The 27382-nt window shown below is 36.7% G+C and overlaps 1 protein-coding gene across 5 annotated transcripts in view; it reads right to left on the reverse strand.

The window, feature by feature from the left end:
• PHKA1 (phosphorylase kinase regulatory subunit alpha 1) overlaps positions 1-27382 on the reverse strand; it is a 155685-nt gene that overhangs the window by 102768 nt on the left and 25535 nt on the right. For all 5 annotated transcript variants that reach the window (XM_020871664.2, XM_020871662.2, XM_020871661.2 and 2 more), the window contains exons 6-13: positions 26563-26643; positions 13468-13566; positions 12245-12391; positions 11024-11077; positions 9281-9403; positions 5013-5108; positions 3995-4102; positions 1069-1147 (exon numbers count right to left, since the gene is read on the reverse strand). In XM_020871664.2, coding sequence (XP_020727323.1) covers positions 1069-1147; positions 3995-4102; positions 5013-5108; positions 9281-9403; positions 11024-11077; positions 12245-12391; positions 13468-13566; positions 26563-26643 — 787 coding nt within the window. The remainder of the gene's footprint in view (positions 1-1068; positions 1148-3994; positions 4103-5012; positions 5109-9280; positions 9404-11023; positions 11078-12244; positions 12392-13467; positions 13567-26562; positions 26644-27382) is intronic.

Below are 27382 nucleotides of genomic sequence, written 5' to 3' on the forward strand. Positions count from 1 at the left end.
GAAAATACAAAGGATTATTTTTCTATATAGAATCAATTCCAATGGAGGTTGGGATTGAAATGGAGACATATTGGAGGAGCTTCACAGGAGGCTGTGCTGTGCTAAATGACTTCAGTCGTGTCTGACTCTTGGTGACCGCATGGACTGTATCCCGCAAGGCTCCTCTGTCCATGGGATTTCCCAGGGAAGAATACTGGAGTGGGTTGCCGTTTCCTCCTCCAGGGCAATCTTCCCAACCCAGGGATCAAACCCGTGTCTCCTGCATTGGCAGGCAGATTCTTTACCACTGAGCCACCTGAGAAACCCTTCACAGGAAGACCTAGTATCATATTGGATAGTGTTTTGGGGGAGTCAAAAGTCATCTGGAGTTTTCTACCCTAGGAGACTAGCATAATAGTGATATCATTGAGAGAACTGGGAGAGGTAAAAGGCTGGAAAGGAGACAAAAAAGGTCAGTTTTGCATTTAAAGCATAAGCTATAAAGATCCTTTATATATATTAGGGCTAGAATTCTTAACATGTTTATAGAACTTACCAGTGTTCATGAAGTAGATAAACCTCAAAATTTAAGTTAATTGCTAGGAGCAAAATAAAATTAAGGTTTTGAACATTTTCTAAACAGGTAATAGTTGGGGCCATGAAAGAAATTTATTATGAAGGAGGCAGCCCTAGTGAACACATGCAGGGTGTAAATACAGAAATAACAAGTGTACAAGACTAAGTATACAACCATTAGGAGGATATGAGAAGAAAGAAATATTAGCAGAAAAAGCATAGAAGGAATACTCAGAACAAAAGCAGAGATAATCAGGAGGCTATAATATATCATGGTGAAAAGAAATGAGTTTCCAGAAATAAGATAGTGGTTAAGAGTGTCAAATAGCATCCTTTATTAAACATTTTCTCATAAGTAAGATTAATAGCAATCTTGAAATCACACAGAACCAAGTTTATACTATACATTTTTAAGCCTAACAAAATACTTCATAAAGAATAAAGTCATCATTTACTGGCCCAAATCAGACCTTTAATATAAAGTTTTTAGATGCTGGGAATAAGAATACATACCTTGAACCACAACATCTGGCTTTGGTACAGTAGAAAACCTACGATTTAGGGGATCAATTTCTCCAGGAGCTAAAAATCCCTAAAGAAAATCCATAAAAAAGACAATTATATCTTCAAAGAAAGCTAATATTGGAGGAGAAACAACATACCTGTGCCAGAACTATGTACCATAACATGTGAGAGGCAAGTATGGAAAGAAAGCAAATACCTTTACTGTATGAAAATGTTTGAACTCCTGAATTCATATCTGGAGTTAATTTCTAGTGGCTGCCGCAAATTCGTTTTTGGAAATAGATGGGGTACAATGTTCATAGCAGCACTGTTTATAATAGCCAGGTCATGGAAGCAACCTAGATGCCCATCAGCAGACGAATGGATGAGGAAGCTGTGGTACATATACACCATGGAATATTACTCAGCCATCAAAAAGAATTCATTTGAATCAGTTCTAATGAGATGGGTGAAACTGGAACCCATTATCCAGAGCGAAGTAAGCCAGAAAGATAAAGACCATTACAGTATACTAACACATATATATGGAATTTAGAAAGATGGTAACGATAACATTATATGCAAAAAAAAGAAAAAGAGACTCAGATGTATAGAACAGACTTGTGGACTCTGTGGGAGAAGGCGAGGGCGGGATGTTTCAAGAGAACAGCATCGAAACATGTATATCTAGGGTGAAACAGATCACCAGCCCAGGTTGGATGCATGAGACAAGTGCTCAGGCCTGGTGCACTGGGAAGACCCAGAGGGATGGGGTGGAGAGGGAGGTGGGAGGGGGGACCGGGATGGGGAATACATGTAAATCCATGGCTAATTCATTTCAATGTATGACAAAAACCACTGCAATGTTGTAAAGTAATTAGCCTCCAACAAATAAAAATAAATGGAAAAAAAAAAAGGAAATAGATGGGGTATAAAAGATAAACAGAAAGTTTTCTAGTTATACCTTCATTTTCTCTGCATGCACATAATTATACAATCAGATCACAATGCTTATAATCAATAATTTAAGTCATTAGTCCTCTTGCTTTCACATTTACTCATATGCACGCTATGCTTTCTTTTCAGCAGATATCTTTTGACTTGACCTGTCTCTGATGAAATGGGATGAACTCATCCACTTAGCCCTTAAGAATACCATCCATCTCCTCATTTTTAAATAGCATTTAATTTATTCTAATTGAATGAGGGAGTCACCAAGATTTTAAACAAATCATTCTGCCCATTATTGCTACATTTATAATAATGTCAACCAAAGATAAACCTTTATGCTGTACACCTGAAACTCATAGAGATCTATGTCAATTATACCTGTAGAAAACAGCTGTAGAAAATAAACAAGTTACTTATAAACAAGTCAAAGGGTCTGGCTCAGAAAGGAAAGCTAAGTCCTACCCCCAGATACTCTAGGACAGTGGTCCCCAACCTTTTTGGCACCAGGGACTGGTTTCATGGAAGACAATTTTTCCATGGACTGGGGTGGGGGGGATGGTTTCAGGATGATTCAAATGCATTACATTTATTGGGCCTTCCCTTGTGGCTCGGCTGTTAAGAATCTGCCTGCAATGTGGGAAACCTGGGTTTGATCCCTGGGTTGGGAAGATTCCCCTGGAGAAGGGAAAGGCTACCCACTCCAGTATTCTGGCCTGGAGAATTCCATGGACTATATAGTCCATGGGGTCACAAAGAGTCGGACACGACTTTCACTTTCACTTATTTCCATTAGTATTACATCAGTTTCACCTCAGATCATCAGGCATTGGATCTTGGAGGTTCAGGATCTCTGCTCTAGGATTATAGGGTTATAATCCTATAATGCCTGGGTTATAGCTTATATGATAACCTATAATGGGGAAGTAGATTTGTCAACAAATCTGGAAAACTCTAAGAAAGGGAAAGCTTCTTATGGCTCAAAATGTCACAAATAAGCTGAACATAAAGTAAGAAATTCTTAAGTGCTTCATTGAGAATTGGATCAGCAGAGTTTAATGTAAAAAATTTATAAAGGGCCCCTTATCAACAAACAAACAAACAAAACACTATGATGCTCATAAACACTTGTCATGGTACCTAAAATTACCTCATCAGTTTATTTGATTAAAGAATGAAACATTATGTTGCTTGGAAAAGTGAGCACTTAACTCCATTATAAGTCATTACTGAAAAAAAGTGAAAGTGTTAGTCGCTCAGTCATGTCTGACTTTTTGTGACCCCATGGACTATAGCCCACCAGGCTTCTCTGTCCATGGAATTCTCCAGGCAAGAATACTGGAGTGGGTAGCCATTCCCTTCTCCAGGGGATCTTCCCAACCCAGGGATTGAACCCGGGTCTCCTGCATTGCAGGCAGATTCTTCACCATCTGAGCCACCAGGGATAAATCATTACTATCCAAGCACAATTACATTCACAGTCACCAGACAAGGCACCAGGGGGCGTTTCCAGCCTGATCTCAGAGCAACTTCAAGTACAGTACCAGGGTAGAAAGCCCTGGGCAAGCATGAGGGACATGGTTACTAGGGGGAAAGATTTTTGCCAAGGATTGGCCATGTTCCCACTCTAAGGAACTGGAGGAAATTTTGTAATTAAGGCAGAATACAAAAGGCTATTCATAAATATTGTTGTTGTTTAGTCGCTAAGTCATGTCTGACTCTTTTGCAACCCCATGGATTGTAGCCTGCCAGGCTCCTCTGTCCATGGGTTTTCCCAGGCAAGAATACTGGAGTGGGTTGTCATTTCCTTCTCCAGGGGATCTTCCTGACCCAGGGATTGAACCTGGGTCTCCTGCTGCATTGGCAGGCAGATTCTTACCACTGAGCCACCAGGGAAACTTGCACTCACAAATGAGCTACTGACAAAAATCTGTTTGTTATGGTGACTGAAGCAGAAAAGTAGAAGAGCCTTGAAGTTTCCCCTTACCTCTGCCATCAAGCTTCCTAAAATGTATAGAGACTGTCCCCACATATGAGGCAGTTTGCCCATGGGAACCCGGTCCACAGTGTGAGGATTCTGATATTCTTCATCAACCTAAATTAAAAAAGATAACAAGATAAAGAAAAAGAGGGTTTAAGATACTAGACAACAAAAAGGGCGAGTCTGGACTGTGATTCATATTCTATAAAACAGTCACATATGCAATACACTACAAAGTCAAGCACTATGATTCTAGGACAGTACTTCTCTAACTGTATGCACCACCTGAGGATCTGGCCCAAAGGCAGATTCTGACTAAGTAGATGTCAGGGAAGGCCTGAAATCTGCATTTATAACAAGCTCTCAGGTGATGCTGCTGATGTTTCTAGGAGCTTAGTCCATTCAACCCCACTAGCATGGAAGACTGAATCTCTCCCCCAGCTAACGCTCTGCAATGGGAGACGAGGAACAATAGTAATCTCGACTGGCATTTTGAGAAAATGGAGACATACTTCATTTTCCAAGCCTGATCTACTCAATTAATCACAGATGACTATATCACAGCAGAAAATATCAAATACTGAGAGTTCACACAGAACTTCAATCTAGTTCAGCCTACTGATCTCCAAGCCATTCTTAATTTTAAAGTTTGATTTTTTTAAAAAATTAATCTCTGAATAATTTATTTTATTTTTAAAAATTGAGATATAGCTGACATACAAAAAGGCCATATGTATTTAGCATATGCATCTTGATGGGTTTGAGGATAAATATACACCCATGAAACTATCATTGAAAGGTTTGGTCTTGCCCTCATCTCACTCAGTAACAATGCCATAACCAAGCCTGCTTTAAAACTTTATTTTCAAAGGAATAAAATAATATTTTTATTGTCCTATACCTAAAGACAGACTCTAGAATATTAAAATCAAAAGATTAAAGTTCATTTGAGTCAGACAAGGCAATCCTTTTGAGGTACTGCTCCTCTTCTCCCAGCTCCATATTAGGGCACTGTCCAGCTCACCTTGTCAGGAGGAACACTGTACAACTCTGGCAGAAGTGGGACTCCATTTTTGCCCTTGATGAGGACTGCTTCAAGAGCCTCTCTGTATTCTTGAACCTGTAGATAAAAGAAAAGGAGAACAAAGTTTATAGAGAATTACCTTTGGGGATCTAGAAAAGGGTTGTAGCAAAAGAAGGTTCTATTGTAAAGGAATGTATTCACCTAGAGAAAGGGAGAAGAAAGGGAAGTAGCATTTACTAAATGCTTATTAGAGGTCAGATATGCTAGGAGTTTTGCATATGTTAATATATTTAACTTTAATAACCATCCAGGTGTGTGTAATTAAAGCCTATTTACAGGGAAATTAAGGCTCAAGGAAGTTATGAGCTTGTGGAAGATGACACAGCCAGTGCAAGGTTGAGTCCAGATTTGAGCCCAAGTCAACCTGCCTCCATGGGTCTACTTTTGTCCACTATGTACTAACCTAAGTACAGCTTATTGATTGTACATGTAACTGCTTTTAAAACTGTATTGTCCCTGCCAAATCAAGTTTATATTATGATCAAGTTTACATTTTTTGCTTAACAATTTGCTGTAGATTAGTAATACATAAAAAGTAAAAAAAACACTATAATTTATGGTGGAAAAAATATACAGTCAGTTCTGCTGTAATAGTTGTTTTGAAAGCACAAATGTGTTCCAATGCATTTGATATATTAGAGAACAATCTGAGCATAACATAAATTTCATATCTGCTTATGCACAATTTCAACCTGAGAATGCACTCAGCTGAAAGGAGTCTTGTAAGAATACACAAAACACACACATGTACACACCTCAGGAGGGCCATGAAACACAATCCACATGTGGTGTTATAACTTTCCATCCAATGTTAAGTAACTCTCCTTCTACAACTCTCCAGCTGCTCTCTTACAGTCAGTTTGGCTGCATGGCTCTGTGCCTTTCCTTCTACTTAATTTCCCCCTCTATTCCCTCTTCGGCCTATTTTTATTCTTCTTCTCTGCTTAATGTTCTTTTTTTTCCCCTCTTATGCTATCTCTTGGGCTTCCCTGATAGCTCAGTTGGTAAAGAATCCACCTGCAATGCAGGAGACCCCGGTTCGATTCCTGGGTCAGGAAGATCCCCTGGAGAAGGGATAGGCTACCCACTCCAGTATTCTTGGGCTTCCCTTGTGGCTCAGCTGGTAAAGAATCTGCCTGCAATGCAGGAGACCTGGGTTTGATCCCTGGGTTGGGAAGATCTCCTGGAGAAGGGAAAGGCTACCCACTCCAGTATTCTAGCCTGGAGAATTCCATGGACTATACAGTCCATGGGGTTGCAGAGTCAGACACAACTGAGCAACTTTCACTTTCACTTTCATGCTATCTCTCTTTTCTTCTCTTCCTCTGGCACATGGAGAGGCAAGCATGGGAGCCCTGTAAGGTGCACATATTCACAAGCAAACTTCAGCTGATTTTCAAGTACAAAGGCTATATCTTTGTGGTATTTATGTATTTCTTAAACATTTAACATGTATAAAGCTGTGGTACTGCTTTTTCAATTATGAGAAAACCAAACACTACAAATTATGTTTGAAATATAAAACAAGTTAATCCAAAATTTTAATATTATTAAATTTAATAAACATTTTAATAGCATAATATTTTATATGCATGATCTCTAATTTAATATTTCCTTCTTGTTGAACATTTAAATTATCACCAGACTTAATTTGTATGAATGTAATAGTGATGAGCAGAATTGTACATAAATGTTTGCTACTTGCAAAATAATTTTCTCAGAATATAATTTTTGAAAGAGGAATGAATGAATGCTTTAAAGCCACTAATGTTTATTTGTGGTACTGTTTTTATTAGGTTTCTATCATTTTGTATATATTTCTGAGAAACATTTTAAGTGTTGTTCCCAAATCACATTTTTGTACAAGCCCTATAGTTTTTACTTCTTGAATATGCAGAGCATGGTAATTTTTAGGTAACATATGTGTCTCATTATAGCCAAACTGACTGTACCTTGTACTTATTACATCTTTACCTGTGGAATTCAAAGAATTTTAGTGCTATACACTTCTTCAATGAAGAGAGAAAAATTATTCTCATCATATGTACAGGCATATCTTGTTTTATTATACTTTATTGTGCTTCACAGATATTGCGTTTTCTTTGTTGTGTTTGTTTTTACAAACTGTAAAACCCTGTATTGTGTAAGTCTACTGGTACCATTTTTTCAACAGCATTTGCTCATTTTGTGTCTCTGTGTCATGTTTGTGGGAATTCTCATAGTATCTCAAAGCATGTAAAAGCAAAAGATTATGACCTATGGAAGGCTCAGATGATGCTTATTATTTTTCAGCAATAAACTATTTCTAATTAAGGTATATACATTGTTTTTTCTTTTAGCCATAAAATGCTATTATACACTTAATAGAATGTAGGATAAACATAACTTTTATAAGTACCGGGAAACAAAAAAATTTCATATTACTTGCTTTATTGAGATATTTGCAATCTTTATGCTGGTCTGGAACTGAACCTGTGAATTTTTGAGATATGCCTGCACAGAGAAACTAAAGAAGCCAATGACAGTACTTGGGCTACTCAGTGGTCAGTAGCAAAGTTGGTAAAAGAAAAGAATAAAAAAGAATCCAGGTCTTTCAACTCTTTTCTTCCTCCCAAGAGTTTAAACCTAAATGTGCTTTATACTCAGTTGGCACATTTAACAAATAAAACTTTCTTTGAGCAAGCCCAGCTTTTGATAAGTAATTTTGCTGAATTTGAGAAGGACTGAAAAAAATGGTAGAATCAAAATAGGGTGGTAAAGATAAGGCAGCTATTTCTATTATTGTTTTTCTTGCTCAAAAAATATACTCTATAATTTACTAAAGCTTAGAGAAATAACCCTTTGTGCCCCTGAAACTTCAGTGTAACTCTATTATTTAAACTCACATTGGCAGTTGCAGACTACTATTGGCCAAAACATTCAAATTACACAAAGTTGTATTTTATGTAGCTGAGTAAAATGAATTCCAAATGTGTTGTTTTTACGTCCAAGTTTAGAACACAGGCAATTTGCAGAATGCCTGACATTAAACTTACTTGATTAAATTGTCCAGTCTCACTGTTTTCCCACAATGGTTTCTGAACTACTTTATTTGTGTAGCTAAAAAAGCAATGATGACTGTATTTTGGGGTGTGAGGACAGGGTATAACTGGGTTGTTGTTTTGTTTTGTTGGCTAAAGTCAGAACATCATTTTCAAGATTTATTTTTTATAAAGACATATAAAGTCAGGAGGTAAATTCAAGTATCTATGTCTGATGACTAAGGCAAATACACAGGACTTGCTATTCTGCTTTCTATATTTACTACAAGTCAAGTCTGAGTGATAGCAATATCCAAGTCTTCTAACTCTTGTTTTTAAATTAAACACTATTTTGTATTGGGGTATAGCTGGTTAACAATATTGTGATATTTCAGGTGAACAGTGAAAGGACTCAGCCATACATACACATTTATCCATTCTTCCCCAAACTTCTCCCATCCAGGCTTCCACATAACATTGAGCAGAGTTCCCTGTACCATACAGTAGGACCTTGTTGGTTATCCATTTAAAAATGTAGCGGTGTGTTTCGAGGTCTTTTAACTCTTTTTGTTGGGGGCGGGGATGTAGTCAAAATTTTACCTTTTTCAATTACTTAATTGGAGGATAATTACTTTACAATATTATGATGGTTTTGCCATACATCAATGTGAATTTGACACAATATTTATGTTCCCCCCATCCTGAGCTCCCTTCCCACCTCCCTTCCTGCTCTGTCCCTCTGGGTTGTCCCAGAGCACTGGCTTTTGGTACCCGGCTTCATGGATTAACTTGCACTGTTCATCTGTTTTACATACGGTAGTGTACACGTTTCAGTGCTATTCTCTAACATAGTACCCTCAACTATTAGTCTCTAGGAAAGTGGTACTCAACCTTTTGGGAACCAGGGACCAGTTTTGTGGGAAAGAATTTTTCCACAGACCTAGGGGCATGTGGTGGTTTTGTGATGATTCAAGGCATTACATTTGTTGCACACTTTATTTCTAGTATTATTACATCAGCTTTACCTCGGCTCATCAGACATTGGAGGTCAGGGACCCCTGTGAAGACAACTCTGTATCCTCCCTATTAGGAAGACTTCCATTTGGGCATAACGTCAGCACATTCATTAACTGAAAGAAGAAGACGTAATAACAATCTGCTGAAAAGCTCTTTCCCCAGCGCCATTACCTGTTCTGCATTGCCACTAAAGACCCCATCAAGGATAAAGTATGTCCAGAACAATGGCCATTCACACTCAATGTTTTCAAATAACTTCAGCTCAGCTGGTTCATAGTACAGACGATTGGGATCCTAGTAAAAACAATAAACAAAGTCTGTCTTATTACTCCAAGATCAGACTATATCTTTAGTTCAGAGGTATTACAACACAGCCTTTCATCACTAATAGTTTGTTTCAGAGAAGGCAGCTCACATACATACTCTCCTCCTTTAGCAAATACTGGTGGCTCAGACAGTAGAGTCCGTCTACAATGCAAGAGACCTGGCTTCAATCCCTGGGTTGGGAAGATCTCCTGGAAAAGGAAATGGCTACCCACTCCAGTATTCTTGCTTGGAGAATTCCATGGACAGAAGAGCCTGGTGGGCTACAGTTCATGGGGTCACAAACAGTTGGACACGACTGAGTGACTAACACTTTGTCATGTGATTCTAACTAGTACAACTAGGATGAAAATGATACTACAGGCAGATGTATGAGGAAGTGAGACTAATTTGTAATAAGCTTGAGTTTGGTTTTGTACTTGTTAACTTTGAGGTAGTAGCAAAACATACAAATAAAAATGTTTAGAAGGACAGCAAGAGATGAAGGTTTGGGAATCATCCTTGAAGACTTGACACATGAAACACAAGCTATAGCTGTAGTACCTATATACAATGAACAGGCAGCCAAAGAACAGAAACTTGGTAAATCCTCAGTTTGGTGAAGGAGAACAGAAAGAGGAGAAAAATTAGGATGACATTGAGCTGTGGAAATTAAAATAGGAAAAGAATTTCAAGAAAATGTAGTGGTAGGTAACAGATGTCAAACCTATTTTTATTGTGTTTTTTTCAGGGTCTATAGTGAAATCAGTAAAATCTATTTATATTTTATTATAAAACTATCTATCCATTGTAATTTGGATTATGATTTGAATAAAATTAAATTCATCTAAAAAAGAGACTAAGGACTGAGAAAATGCTACTAGATTGGTTACTTAGGAGATTATGATGATATTTCAGAGTACAATTTTAATAGATTAGTGGGGGCAGAAGTCAAAAGGCCTAAAGTATAACATGGAAGAGAGGAAGTAAACCAGAAGAGTTTGAGCTCAGTAATTAAAAAAAATTATAATGGCTCTCAACCAGCTGACCTGAGCCTTTAAATAATGTTTACATTGCCAAAGTAGTTAACAATCACTCATTCCCTTTTTAATAATACTTAATTTTCTTCATTGATATTTCCAAGGAAAATTTTTGACAAGTGGAACAAAAGAAAGTTAACTTTTCAAGATCAAGTACTGTTTAGAATTAATCAACTGCAAAAGGTAGAAGGGATCCAAAAGGATCTACTGACAGAGTTTTCCTTTGTAATTATTGAATATTTTAGGAGTAACACTTTGAGACTATGTAAATATTCTGTTTCTGCTAAAATTTTCATCCAGTGATTTAAGCATCCATCAGTAGCTCTTTCCTGAAACTAAACAACTTCAAGAGGTGGAAGGATGTACACTTTCCTCTATTTTATTTAATATGGAACAGCTCACAGAGAAAACCTGGCAACTAAACCCCAAAAAGGCAGCAAGCGTCAGTCTTTGTTACCCTATTTAGTAATTATTTGAAGTAATATTGATGAGATACATATTTTCTCTGAATGAAGCTGCAGTTAGTAGTGACCATTCTATCTTGGACTCATTTTGGGGAAAACAAACCTACCTCTTTAGGAGTTTTATATCCATCTCGTAGAAAGCGACAACAACCATAACGACCCTGGAAATGCAGAGGAAACAAGTAAGAAGCACGTACATTGGTACAGCAATATAATTAATAAGAAATGCATCCTCTGCAAAAGCTACATGTGCCAACCTATCAACAACATAGAAATGATACCTAAAAAATAATTTTAAAAAACTCTGATATCAGCCCAGCAACAGAAACCAATTTCAGCAATGCGATTTCAAGTGAGGGCTAAGTTATAGGCTCTTCCCTAAAGCAAAGTTCTTATTTCATCTTCTCCATGGCTTTCTACCATCAGATAAGTCTATGACAGCCCAATTATGAACCTATGTGGTTCTGCTCACACAATTCTTATGAGACTACAGTTTTTTTTTTAAAGGAAACACATTTAAAACTTTTTGAGATAATTTGAGACTTACAGAAGAGTTCCCAAAACAGTACAGAGTCCCCATATTTCCTTCAGCCACTGTCCCCTAATGTTAATATCTTATATAACCATAGAACATTTTGTTGTTTCTGTTGTTCAGTCACTAAGTCATGTCCCACACTTTTGTGGCCCACCAGGCTTCTCTGTCCATGGGATTCCCCAGGCAAGAATACTGGAGTGGGTTGCCATTTGCTTCTCCAGGGGATCTTCCTGACCCAGGGATCAAACCTGCATCTCCTGCATTGGCAGGCATATTCTTTACCACTGAGTCATCTGGAAAGCCCATAGGACATTCACCAAAACTAAAAAAACTAACCTTGGTACAACACTACTAACCAAAGTACATAACTTATTTGGATTTCACCAGACTTTTCACTAACGCTTTTTTTCTCTTCCAGTATCCAGTTTACGGTTCCACTGCATTTAGCTGTCATATCTCCTTAGTCTCTTCTAATCTGTGATGATTCTTCAGTCTTTCCTTGTTTTTCATCATCTCAGCATTTTTGAAGAGCACCTGCCAGTTATTTTGTAGAATGTCCCTGAATTTGGTTTGAGGTACTACATTCTTGGGAAGGACATCACAGAGGTGCTATGCACTTCTCAGTGCACTGTATCAGGGCATATACATGATATTACTATTACTTACTACTGGTGATGTTAACTCTGACTGCTTGGTTAAATCACTGACACAGGTCACATTCAAGGCCCACAAAGATACTAATTTTGCCTTAAAAGTAGAGCCCTAAAGAAAAGAAAGACACATATGGACATACTTGAAGCTTGGTGATGATTTCCTGTTTTGTGAGCTCCACCAACTGGCTATCCTCTACTGCAAAGGCTGGGAAGGAAATAACTGAAAGTAAACTAGCATCAACTTCTTTAGATGTTGAAGCCCGGGGGAGTATTGAATTAAGGATAGACTGAAAGAAAGGAAAGAAAGGAAGTCAAATGTAGCACATTAGTAAGTGACCTGGGATTATAAAACTAATAGCTTTAATTTCAAAAGATTTATGTTGAAGAAGATAATTTAAATGAAAATCTAAAAATGATTCAATAGTGAGAGCTTAGAAGACTAGCTACTTCTATAAATCATCCCTTGTCTTAATCGTTCTCTCAGTGCTTCCTAATCCTGATTTTTAAGCAGCTGCCAATGGATAAAGAATACTCAAAGCATCATTTTTCCACCCACAATCCTGTTGCTCCATTAACAACTATTTAAGCATAAATATAGCAGCTGGGAAGAAGGATATAGAAAGCTTAGCTCCTATATCCCCCAAATTTATCTTCTCATTTGAAAATTTTGCATTTATTTATTTAAAAAATTTATTTATTTTTATTAGTTGGAAGCTAATTACTTTATAATATTGTAGTGGTTTTTGCCATACACTGACATGAATCAGCCATGGATTTACATGGTGAGGGAGGCGGGAGGGGGGATCAGGATGGGGAATGCATTTTTAAAATTAGAAAGTAAGATTATATTCACTAGAACACCATGGGGGTCCAATCAGGGTTTGAAGAAGATGGGAAAAGCCATACTGTCAATGAAAAGAACCTTTATCTTTCAATACATAAAGTAATCTTAAACAAAACTGAAGATATGCATTTACCATGTAAACAGTCTAATCTCCAAACATCTAACCCTAGTGCCAATGGGGACAAGAGAAATATTCAGAACCACTATCAAGAAGAACACTCAATCTATCACCTCTTGTTCTCTCGGTATATTTAGAAAAGGAGATACAATAGAGGATAATTTCATACACTGTTATGGGATCCCTTTATAATGTTGGGTGAGAGAACAGGACTATGATCTCTTTTATAGCTCATGCCACATCAGGTTTATCTCTATAGAATGCTTAATAAAACATTTTTGGCACATGATAATAAATCAGATTATGTATTCTCATTCAGTTCTCCTTATTCTAAAGCTCATGCTAAATTTGAGTCTGAGTAAAAATATATTTTTCTATAATATGGTCCATTATCCTCTTACCTGGCAGTGTTGTACTTCATCAGCTAGGACATGGATAACTGACTGCGGCCCACCTTTCACACCAAACAGATCCAGTTCATCTAATGCTTCCAGGGCTGCCTTTGAGGAACAAAGGAGGAAAGGACAACTTTAGCATTATAAAGATGTATATTTCTTCTCCCTCTATCCTGGTATCATATCAATGCACATGATGCCATTTTAAATACGTTTAGCAGAACAGAAAATATAATAACATTCTTTATTCACAGGGGTCTCTTAGTTTTTTTTTTTTGGTCTCCCAAATTGTCCCAGAGACATTTGAGATGGAGGCTGTAGTCATATTTTCATGATTAAAAACCCTCAACAAGTTCAATATAGAAGGAACACATATCAGCATAATAAAGGCCATATACAACAAATCCACAGCTAATTCAATGGTGAAAAACTGAAAGTTTTCCTGTAAGATAAAAGCAAGGTAAGGGTGCCCCCTCTCAGCACTCTGAAGTCCTACTTCAACATAGTACTGGAAGGCCTAGCTAAAGCAATTAGCCAAGAAAAAGGAATAAAAGATATCTGAATCAGAAAGGAAGCAATGAAATTATCATTATTTGTGGATGATATGATCTCATATACAAAAAATCCTAGACTCAACCAAAAATCTATCAGAATTAATCAACAAATTCAGTAAAGTTTCAGGATATAAAACCAAAATACAGAAATCAGTGGTGTTTCTGTACAGTAATGACAAAATATCTAAAAAATAAATAAAAGTATCACATTCTCAATAGCATCTACTTAAGAATAGATTTAACCAAAGAGGTGAAAGATCTGTACAATGAAAACTACAATACTTTGATGAAAGAAATTGAAGATAAAAACAAACGGAAAGATATCCCCATGTACATGGATCAGAAGAATTAATATTGTTAACCTGCCTATACTACCCAGTCATCTATGGATCCAATGCAATCTGTATAAAAATTCCAATGGCATTTTTTACACACAAAAAAACCCCCCTAAAATTTGTAAGGAACTACAAAAGACACCATATAGCCAAAGGAATTATCAAAAAGAAAAACAACACTGAAGGCATCACACGTCCTGATTTTCAAACTATGCTACCGAGCTACAGTAATTAAAACAGTATGATACAGGCATTAAAGTAGACATGCAAACTGATAAAACAGAATAGAAAGCCCGGAAATAAATCTCTGTATTTACAGTCAGTTAATATTTTATAAGGGAGCCAAGAACATTCAATGAGAAAAGGATAGTCTCTTCAACAAATGATTTTGGAAAAATTGGATAATCACACACAGAACAATGAAATTGAACCCCTATCTTACACCACACACACAAATTAATTCAAAATGGAATAACATAAGACCTGATAACCATAAAACTCCTTCACATTGGTCTTGGCAATGAATTTTTTAGATATGATACCAAAATTATAAGCAACAAAAGCAAAAATCAATACAAGGGACTACCAAACTAAAAAGCTTCTACACAACAAAAGAAACAATAGAAAAGATGAAAAAGAACTGCTAAAGACAGATCCTCTAGTCATCTGTTGCAACCCAAGGTCTGTCCATGTGGCAGGCAATACCGAGTTTCCGCTGAGTCAGAGATCTCCATTGTGTTCTTGTGCACTGGCTTTTGGAACTCAAGTAAAGGCCCTTTCATTTTGGGTGAAATTCCTCTTGGTAGATTGGACCTAGGCTGGTCTTTGGAGAGAGATCAAGCCCTGAGCCTTTGGAGTGGGAGCACTGACTCCAAGACCCTAGACAACCAGAGAACTAACCCTAGGGAGTATCAAATAGTGAGAACTCACACAAAGGAAACCACTTGAATACAAGACCCTGCATCACCCAACCACCAGTAGCACACTGTGCAGGACACCTCATCTAAACAACAAACAAAACAAAAATACAAACCCAATCATCAGCAGACAGGATTACCACCTCACTTAGCCTTGCCCATCAGAGGAAAAACAAACAGAAACTCAGCACAAATCTCACCCTAATCGCAGCTTACACAAACTATTGTACCAAGCTTGGGAGGGTAGAAACCAAAAGGAAGAAAGAATTCAACCTTGAAGCCTGAGAAAAGGAGACCTCAAACACAATAAGTTAAAAAAAAATGAAAAGGCAGAGAAATACTGCACAAATGGAGGAACAAACTAGAAACACAGAAGTCCAAATAAATGAAGAGGAAAGAGGCAAACTCCCTGAAGAATAATTCAGAATAATGATAGTAAAGATGATAAAAAACTTAAAAGAAAATGTAAGAATCAATTAACAAAGGCCTAGAAGAATTAAAGAATAAACATGAAGAGACAAACAACACAATTACTGAAATTAAAAATATTCTAGAAGGAATCAATAGCAGAATATCTGAAGCAGAAGAATGAATCTTCAGTGAGCTGGAAGATAAAATGGTGGAAATAACTTCTGAAGAGCAGAATAAAGTAAAAAGAATGAAAAGAACTGAGGATAGTCTCAGAGACCTCTGGGACAATATCAAACACCAACATTCAAATTATAGGGGTCCCAGAAGAAGAGAAAAGAAAGGGTATGAGAAAATTTTTGAAGAGATTATAGTTGAAAATTTCCCCAACATGGAAAAGGAAACAGTCAATCAAGTCCAAGAGGCACAAAGAGTCCCATACAGGATAAACCCAAGGAGAAACACACCAAGACACATACTAATCAAACTAACAAAGACTAAACACAAAGAAAGAATATTAAAAGCAGCAAGGGAGAAGCAATAAGTAACATACAAGGGAAACCCCATATACTTAACAGTTGATCTTCCAGCAGAAACTCTGCAGGCCAGAAGGGAATGGCAGGATATATTTAAAGTACTGAAAGGGAAAAATCTACAACCAAGATTACAGTACCTGGCAAGGATCTCATTCAAAATTGATGGAGAAATAAAAAGCTTTTCAGACAAGCAAAAATTAAGAGAATTCAGTACCACCAAACCAGCTTTACAACAAATGTTAAAGGGACTTATATAGTCAAGAAATACAAGAGAAGGAAAAAGATCTACAAAATCAACCCCAAACAATTAAGAAAATGGCAATAGGAACATATATATCAATAATTACTTTAAATGTAAATGGATTAAATGCTCCAACCAAAAGACACAGACTGGCTGAATGGATACAAAAACAAGACCCATATATATGCTGTCTACAAGAAACCCACTTCAGACCTAAAGACATATAGACTGAAAGTGAGAGGATGGAAAAATATGCATGCAAATGGGAAGCAAAAGAAAGCTGGAGTAGCAATCCTCATATCAGACAAAATAGACCTTAAAATAAAGAAGATTACAAGAGATAAGGAAGGACACTACATAATGATCAAGGGATCAATCCAAGAGGAAGACATAGCAATTGTAAATATCTATGCACCCAACATAGGAGCACCTCAATACATAAGACAAACACTAACAGACATAAAAGGAGAAATTGACAGTAACACAATAATAGTAGGAAGCTTTAACACCCTACTTCCATGAATGGACAGTTCATCAAACAGAAAATTAATAAGAAACACAAAGTCTTAAATGATACATTAGATGAGATGGATCTCATTGATAACTTCAGGACATTCCATCCAAATGCAAAAGAATATACAGATGGCTAACAAACACATGAAAAGATGCTCAACATCACTCATTATCAGAGAAATGCAAATCAAAACCACAATGAGGTACCATTACATGCCAGTGAGAATGGCTGCTATCCAAAAGTCTACAAGCAATAAATTCTGGAGAGGGTGTGGAGAAAAGGGAACCCTCTTACACTGTTGGTGGGAATGGAAACTAGTACAGCCGCTATGGAGAACAGTGTGGAGCTTCCTTAAAAAACTGGAAATAGAACTGCCATATGACCCAGCAATCCCACTTCTGGGCATACACACCGAGGAAACTAGATCTGAAAGAGACACGTGCACCCCAATGTTCATCGCAGCACTGTTTATAATTGCCAGGACATGGAAGCAACCTAGATGCCCATCAGCAGACGAATGGATAAGGAAGCTGTGGTACATATACACAATGGAATATTACTCAGCCATTAAAAAGAATTCATTTGAATCAGTTCTAATGAGATGGATGAAACTGGAGCCCATTATACAGAGTGAAGTAAGCCAGAAAGATAAAGACCAATACAGTATACTAATGCATATATATGGAATTTAAAAAGATGGTAACAATAACCCAATATGCAAAACAGAAAAAGAGACACAGATGTACAGAACAGACTTTTGGACTCAGTGGGAGAAGGCGAGGGTGGGATGTTCAGAGAGAATAGCATTGAAACAAGTATACTATCAAGGGTGAAACAGACCACCAGCCCAGGTTGGATGCATGAGACAAGTGCTCAGGGCTGGTGCACTGGCGAAGACCCAGAGGGATGGGATGGGGAGGGAGGCGGGAGGGGGGATCGGGATGGGGAACACATGTAAATCCATGGCTGATTCATGTCAATGTATGGCAAAAACCACTACAATATCGTAAAGTAATTAGCCTCCAACTAATAAAAATAAATGAAAAAGGAGAAAAAAAGAAAAAAAAAAAGAACATACCTTCTTCTCAAGTGCACATGGAACATTCTCCAGGATAGACCACATCTTGGGTCACAAATCAAACCTCAGTAAATTTAAGAAAATTGAAATCATATCAAGCATCTTCTCTGACCACAACACTATGAGACTAGATATCAATTACAAGAAAAAAACTGTAAGAAACACAAACACATGGAGATTAAACAACATGTTTCTAAATAACCAACAGGTTACTGAAGAAATCAAAAGGGAAATAAAAAAATTTCTAGAAACAAATGACAATGAAAACACAACTCAAAACCTATGGGATGCAGCAAAAGCAGTTCTAAGAGGAAAGTTTATAGCAATACAATCCTACCTCAAGAAACAAGAAAAACATTGAACAGACAACCTAACTTTACACCTAAAGCAACTGGAAAAAGAAGAACAAAAAAACCCCAAAATTAGTAGAAGGAAAGAAATCATAAAGATCCAAGCAGAAATAAATGAAAAAGAAATAAAAGAAACAATAGTAAAGATTAATAAAACTAAAAGCTGGTTCTTTGAGAAGATAAACAAAATTGACAAGCCTTTAGCCAGACTCATCAAGAAAAAAAGAGAGAAGAATCAAATCAACAAAATTAGAAATGAAAAAGGAGAGGTTACAACAGACAATGCAGAAATACAAAGGATTATAAGAGACTATTATGAACTATATGGCAATAAAATGGATAACCTGGAAGAAATGGACATATTCTTAGAAAAGTTCAATCTTCCAAGACTGAACCAGGAAGAAATAGAAATTATGAACAACCCAATTACAAGCACTGAAATTGAAGCTGTGATAAAAAAAAAAGTCTCCCAAAAAACAAAAGCCCAGGACCAGATGGCTTCACAGGAGAATTCTATCAAACATTTAGAGAAGAGCTAATGCCTATCCTTCTAAAACTCTTTCAAAAGATTGCAGTTCAGTTCAGTTCAGTTGCTAAGTCATGTCCAACTCTTTGCGATCCCATGAATCGTAGCACACCAGGCTGCCCTGTCCATCACCAACTCCCAGAGTTCATCCAAACTCATGTCCATTGAGTCGGTGATGCCATCCAACCATCTCATCCTCTGTTGTCCCCTTCTCCTCCTGCCCTCAATCTTTCCCAGCATCAGGGTCTTTTCAAATGAGTCAGCTCTTTGCATCAGGTGGCCAAAGTACTGGAGTTTCAGCTTCAACATCAGTCCTTCCAATGAACACTCAGGACTGATCTCCTTTAGGATGGACTGGTTGGATCTCCTTGCAGTCCAAGGGACTCTCAAGAGTCTTCTCCAACACCACAGTTCAAAAGCATCAATTCTTCGGTGCTCAGGCTTTCTTTATAGTCCAACTCTCATATCCATACATGACTACTGGAAAAACCATAGCCTTGACTAGATGGACCTTTGTTGACAAAGTAATGTCTCTGCTTTTTAATATGCTGTCTAAGTTGGTCATAACTTTCCTTCCAAGGAGTAAGCATCTTTTAATTTCATGGCTGCAGTCACCATCTGCAGTGATTTTGGAGCCCCCCAAAATAAAGTCAGCCACTGTTTCCACTGTTTCCCCATCTATTTCCCATGAAGTGATGGGACCAGATGTCATGATCTTAGTTTTCTGAATGTTGAGCTTTAAGCCAACTTTTTCACTCTCCTTCACTTTCATCAAGAGGCTCTTTAGTTCTTCTTCACTTTCTGCCATAAGGGTGATGTCATCTGCATATCTGAGGTTACTGATATTTCTCCCAGCAATCTTGATTCCAGCTTGTGCTTCATCCAGCCCAGCATTTCTCATGATATACTCTGCATATAAGTTAAATAAGAGGGTGACAATATACAGCCTTGACATACTCCTTTTCCTATTTGGAACCAGTCTACTGTTCCATGTCCAGTTCTAACTGTTGGTTCCTGACCTGCACACAGGTTTCTCAAGAGGCAGGTCAGGTGGTCTGGTATTCCCATCTCTTGAAGAATTTTTCACAGTTTATTGTGATCCACACAGTCAAAGGCTTTGGCATAGTCAATAAAGCAGAAATAGATATTTTTCTGGAACTTTCTTGCTTTTTTGATGATCCAGCAGATATTGGCAATTTGATCTCTGGTTCCTCTGCCTTTTCTAAAACCAGCTTGAACATCTGAAAGTTCACAGTTCACGTATTGCTGAAGCCTGGATTGGGGAGTTTTGAGCATTACTTTACTAGCATGTGAGATGAGTGCAATTGTAGAGGAAGGGACAATTCCAAACTCATTCTACGAGGTCACCATCACCCTGATACCAAAACCAGACAAAGACAACACAAAAAAAGAAAACTACAGGCCAATATCACTGATGAATATAGATGCAAAAATCCTCAACAAAATTTTAGCAAACAGAATTCAGCAACACATCAAAAAGCTCATACACCATGATCAAGTTGGGTTTATTCCAGGAATGCAAGGATTCTTCAATATATGCAAATCAATCAATGTGATACACTATATTAACAAATTGAAAGATAAAAACCATATGATAATCTCAATAGATGCAGAAAAAAGCCTTTGACAAAATTCAGCACCCATTTATGATTAAAACTCTTCAAAAAAATGGGCATAGAAGGAACCTACCTCAACATAGTAAAGGCCATATATGATAAGCCTACAGCAAACATTATTCTCAATGGTGAAAACTGAAAGCATTCTCCCTAAGATCAGGAACAAGACAAGGGTGTCCACTTTCACCACTATTATTCAACATAGTTCTGGAAGTCCTAGCTACAGCAATCAGAGAAGAAAAAAAATAAAAGGAATCCAGATCAGAAAAGAAGTAAAGCTCTCACTGTTTGCAGATGACATGATACTGTACATAGAAAACCCTAAAGATAGTATCAGAAAATTACTAGAGCTAATCAGTGAATTTAGCAAAGTTGCAGGATACAAAATCAATACACAGAAATCACTTGCATTTCTATATACTAACAATGAAAAATCAGAAAGAGAAATTAAGGAATCAATCCCATTCACCACTGCAACAAAAAGAATTAAATATCTAGGAACAAACTTACCTAAGGAGACAAAAGAACTGTACACAGAAAATTATAAGACACTAATGAAAGAAATCAAAGATGACATAAACAGATGGAGAGATAGTCCATGTTCCTGGGTAGGAAGAATCAATATTGTGAAAATGACTATACTACCAAATGCAATCTACAGATTCAATGTGATCCCTATCAAATTACCAATGGCATTTTTCACAGAACTAGAACAAAAAATTTCACAATTCATATGGAAACACAAAAGACCCCAAATAGCCAAAGCAGTCTTGAGAAAGAAGAATGGAGCTGGAGGAATCAACCTTCCTGACTTCAGATTATACTACAAAGCTACAGTCATCAAGACAGTATGGTACTGGCACAAAAACAGAAACATAGACCAATGGAACAAGATAGAAAGCCCAGAAATAAACCCATGCACCTATGGGTACCTTATTTTTGACAAAGGAGGCAAGAATATGCAGTGGGGCAAAGACAGCCTCTTCAATAAATGGTGCTGGGAAAACTGTACAGCTACATGTAAAAGAATGAAGTTAGAACACTTCCTAACACCATACACAAAGATGAACTCAAAATGGATTAAAGACCTAAATAAAAGACCAGAAACTACAAAAGTCTTAGAGGAAAACATAGGCAGAACCCTCAAGGACATAAATCAAAGCAAGATCCTCTATGACCCACTTCCTAGAGTAATGGAAATAAAACCAAAAGTAAACAAGTGGGACCTGATTAAACTTAAAAGCTTATGCATAGTAAAGGAAACTGTAAGCAAGATGAAAAGACAACCCTCAGAATGGGAGAGATTAATAGCAAATGAAACAACTTAATTTCCAAAATATACAAGCAGCTCATACAGCTCAATGCCAGAAAAACAAACAGCCCAATCAAAAAGTGGGAAAAAGATCTAAACAGACATTTCTCCAAAGAAGGCATACAGATGGCTAACAAACACATGAAAAGATGCTCAACATCACTCATTATTAGAGAAAAGCAAATCAAAACTACAATGAGCTATCATCTCACACCGGTCAGAATGGCCATCATCAAAAAGTCTACAAACAATAAATGCTGGAGAACGTGTGGAGAAAATGGGATGCTCTTGCACTCTTGGTGGGAATGTAAATTGATACAGCCACTGTGGAAGATGGTATGGAGATTCTTTTAAAAAACTAGGAATAAAACCACCATATGACCCAGCAACCCCACTCCTAGGCATATACCCTGAGGAAACCAAAATTGAAAGACACATGTATCCTATTGTTCACTGAAGCACTATTTACAATAGCTAGAACATGGAAGCAACCTAGATGTCCATCGACAGATGAATGGATAAAGAAGTTGTGGTACATATACACAATGGAATATTACTCAGCCATAAAAAGGAATGCATTTGAGTCAGTTCTGATGAGGTGGATGAACCTAGAACCTATTATACAGAGTGAAGTGAGTCAGAAAGAGAAAGATAAATATCATATTCTAATGCATATATATGGAATCTAGAAAAATGGTACTGAAGAATTTATTTACAGGGCAGCAATGGAGAAACAGACATAGAGAACAGACCTATGGACATGGGGAGAGGGGAGGAGAGGGTGAGATGTATGGAAAGAGTAACATGGAAGCTTACATTACCATATGTAAAATAGATAGCCAATGGGAATTTGCTGTATGGCTCAGGAAACTCAAACAGGGGCTCTGTATCAATCTAGAGGGGTGGGATGGGGTGGGAGATGGGAGGGAGGTTCAAAAGGGAGGGGATATATGTATACCTATGGCTGATTCATGTTGAGGTTTGACAGGAAAAAAAGAAAATTCTGTAATTATTCTTCAATAAAAAAATAAATTAAAAAAAGAAAAGGAAAAACAAAAGATATAAGGCAGCCCACAGCATGGGAGAGACTTATTGTGAAACACATATCTAATAAGAAGTTTATATAAAAAATTTATAAAGAACTCATACAATTCAATAACAAAAAAACAAATAATTCAATTAAAAATGGGTAAAGGAATTGACTACACAGTTTTTCCAAAGAGAACAAAGAAATGGCCAGCAGGAACATGAAAAGATGCTCAACATCACTAATCAAAAGGGAAATGCAAGTCAAAACCACAATCACCTCACATCTTTCAGAATGGCTATCATAAAAAAGATAAGTATTGGTGAAGATGTGGATAAAAGAGAGCCTTGTACACACTTGATAGGAATGCAAGTTGTTTCAGCAACCATGGAAAATAATAACTATGGAGGTTTCTCAAAAAATTAAAAATAGAACTCCCATATGATCCAGCAATTTCTCTGTTGGGTATATATCCAAGGGAAATAAAAACAGGATATCGAAAAATATGCACTCCTGTTTACTGCAGCATCATTGACGATATAGAGAAATAATTTGTGTCCATCAACAGATGAGTAGATAAAGATGATGTGAAGTATATGTGTGCTCACCTGCCTCTGTGTGTGTGTGTAATGGATTATCATTCAGCCATAAGAAAGAAGGAAATCCTACCACTTATGACAACTTGGATATACCTTGAGGGCTTTATACTAAATGAGATGTCAGGCAAATATTATATCATTTATGTGTGGAACCTAAAAAAAGTTAAACTCATAAAAACAGAGTAGAATGAGTTATCATTTAAGCATTAATTCCCTGTAATAGAATCTCTGGGTCAAAGGGTATAAACAATTTTTAAGACATAATGTTACATTCCCTTCCATGCAGTTTGTACTAATATAACTAACACCAGCTGTGTACTAACTTCTTTAATGCAAACCAAGTATCACCTTTGAAATTTTTCCTAATTTGATAGAAAAATGGTGAGTCAGTTGCATTAATTTGCTAACAAGGTTGAATATTCTTTCAAATATTTATTAGTTATTTGTAGCTCCTCAATTATGAGACAGAACTGACTTAATCTTTGGGATACAGGTAATTCTGGAAAGCTTCCTGGGAGAAATCATGCCTAACTGACACCTAATGGGTTGTGCAGATATCATCCAGGAACAAAATACTTAACAATTACAAGGGGAAGATAGCAAATTTACAGCAGAGAAATATGGCAGATACCACCTTAATAAAGTCATCAAACTTAACATAAACAGTAAAGAGATAAATCCACAGCTGTACTTCCTGATGATGTACTGAGGACGTGTCATTATCTCTGTGATACTATTGTCAAAAATGCATAGCTTGAATCAAACCATGAGGAAATATCACACAAAAACTGAAGGACATCCTATAAAACAACTGGCCTATAATCTTTAAAAATGCCAAGATCATAAAAGGTAAGTCAAGTCTGAAGTATTATTCCAAGTTAAAGAAATCCAAAGAGATATTACAACTAAATGTAACATGTTATCCTGGATTGGATTCTGAATCATAGGGGTTTTTGTTTGTTTTTGATTTTGGCTATCAATGATATTATTGGAACAATTAAAGAAATTTGAATGGGATCTTTGGATTACGTGGTAGTATGATGCCAGTGTTCATTTCCTGATTTTGATGATTGGACCATGGTGATGGGACTGTCTTTGAGGAAATTTATACTGAAATATTTAGGAGGCATGAAGCATCATGTCTGCAATTTACTCTCAACTGGTTCAGGAAAAAATAATGTGTATGTGTAAACAGAAAGAACAAAGAAATGTTAACAAGTAGGGAACTTGAATGAAGGGCATATGGGAATTCTTTGCACAGTCCTTACAAGTTTCCCAAAGTCTGAAATGATTTCAAAATAAAATGTAGAAAAATGTTTCAGTGGTTAAAAATTTTTAATTCAAATTACTCAAAAATATTGATAATATTCAGAGTTAGTGAGGGTTTGAGGAAAATGATACAGATGGCACATGATGGCATATATCCATCATATGAAGTTGCTCAGTCATGTCCGACTCTTTGTGATCCTATGGACTGTAGCCTACCAGGCTCCTCCATCCATGGAATTTTCCAGGCAAGATTACTGGAGTGGGTTGCCATTTCCTTCTCCAGGGGATCTTTCCAACCTAGGGATCAAACCCAGGTCTCCTGCGTTGCAGGCTTTACTGTCTGAGCCACCAGAGAAGCCCATATCCATCATATATGAATGAGGAAAATGTAAACTGGTGGAAATTGTTTTGGAGGGCAGTTTTAAAGTGTACATCCCTTAACCCAGTGGTTTCACTTTTAGGAATCTATCCTACAAAAATATTCATGCAGGTTCACCCGGATGTATGTACAAAGATCCTCACTAAAGTATTATCATCAATAGGGTAATTATTAAATTTGTGTGGCAATTGAAAACATTGAATTAGATTATCTGTATGAAAGAAGATGTTTGGTTATGTTGTTCAGTAAAATTTGAGGCTGCTGTATTTAAAACATCAGGTTTCATAGAGGTAAATTAGAGTATGATTTAATTTTTAAAAATAAGCTCAATATCTGTATCATTTTGGTAATCAAAAATACATTAAAAAGAAAAACATTTACCCAGGGAATGCATATTTTATAAGGACAAAATTACATATAATTTATTAAACCACATTAATTATATAGTTTAAATTCTCTATAATCTTATTTTTGGTTTTATTTTATCTGTCATTGCCTCTTAGGGTTAAGCTGTCCCCTTATAACTGTTTCTATTTTGCCTTGTATTTTTAATACATTTTGCTCTGTATTAATTGAAACTACATTCCAGGCCAGACTTTCTCATTCTATCTTGACCCCCTTTGTCCCCTTTGTTCCATGTGATACTTTTGGCTTTAAATTGTACTTCATTTGAATTCATAGTCACCTATACTCTTTTTTGTTTATTTTGGCCAGACCTTGTCCATCTTTCTGATTTAAATCTTTCTGTGGCAATTTGCTGTCTTAGAGCTTTTAGAAGTAGTATAGGTATAGACTGAATTTCTTTTCTTTGTTTTTTAAGTAAACCTATGTCTTTGCTTTTAGGTAGGAGAAACAAATTAAGTCATGTATATTTATCATTATAATGGATATGTTTGATCTTATTCCTGCTATCCAGTTTTGTGCCTTCTTGCTGCTTTCAGAGGTAAAAGCTAAAATTAAGGCAGTAGCAGTAGGAAGGATAAGATGAAGCCAAGTGGAAAATAATAATGATGAAGATAACAGTATAGGGGATTCAGGAGAGTGAGTGGGGTGGAGAATTGAGAGATGGTTTCCTGATATCAAGCTTTGTCAACTTGGTGTGTGGAAGGGAAAATAAGCCTCCTTTTGTTCATTTTTGTTGTGGTAGAGATGATTTTAGTTTAAGACATGTTTTCTGAGATATTTGTGGGATATATAAATAGAGATATGCTACAAAAGCAGTTGTACATACAAATCTAGAGCTTATGAAAGAAGTATTTACCTACATGCCCATAATTATATGGGAGACTCTGGACACTGCCCATGGTTTAAAAGATCAATTAATTTGATGATGGTCCACATTCGTGTTAAGGCCTTATCGATGGCAAAAGTGTATGAGACTTATCCCACATTTGGTAAAAGCAGAGTGAGGAAAATTACCTTTGCCATTCCAACTGAACTGGCATTCAATTCTGAGATTCCTTGATTGGTCTTGTCTCCACGTTCCCATATCCCAAAGTCCTGGCATAAAATAACCAACACACCATTAGCAAGTCACCACTACTAAATGCTTACTAGATATACAACCCTTGAATAAAAGGCATAAATATTAGCTAACTTGCCATACATACGTTTGCCCACAATGCTTACTAAGGAGAGGCCAAGGAGTTGAGTTCCCCCTATAACTATTTCCCCACTAGCTTTCAATTCTCTTGGGGACTCCAAGAAGTTAGAAGATAGCTTGATGGCTAAGAACTGTAACTTAGTTCATCTAAAGAGGTCCTTATCAAAATTTTTCATCAAAGCGGATATCTAGGGGGTCTAGGAAACAGAGCCTAAACATCAACCCAAATACTTTATCTTAAATATCCAGTCTAATTTTATTCCCTGTTGGCAATGACAATGTACCAAGAACTTACTTATGCACTTTACATTATTATCATCCTTAATCCTTACATTTTATAGATGATGAAACTGAGGTGCAAAGAGAGGTTAAGCAACTTACCCAAGGTCACATAGTTAATGAATGACAGGGCTAAAATTAGAGTCCAAGTTCTCCAAAGCCTACACTCTTAACCATAGTGCTATACAGCTCCTCGATAATACAAAGGTAACATTTAAAATTACTTTTTAAAACTTGTTCATTTCTAAATAACTAGACTAACAGAGAAGTTTCAAGAATAGCAGTGAGTTTCTATACACTTTTCACTCAGCTTCCCTTAATGTTAACACTTGACATAGCCATAGTACAATTGTCAAA

This window comes from Odocoileus virginianus, unplaced genomic scaffold, assembly GCF_023699985.2.
Source record: "Odocoileus virginianus isolate 20LAN1187 ecotype Illinois unplaced genomic scaffold, Ovbor_1.2 Unplaced_Contig_28, whole genome shotgun sequence".
NCBI lineage: Eukaryota > Metazoa > Chordata > Mammalia > Artiodactyla > Cervidae > Odocoileus > Odocoileus virginianus.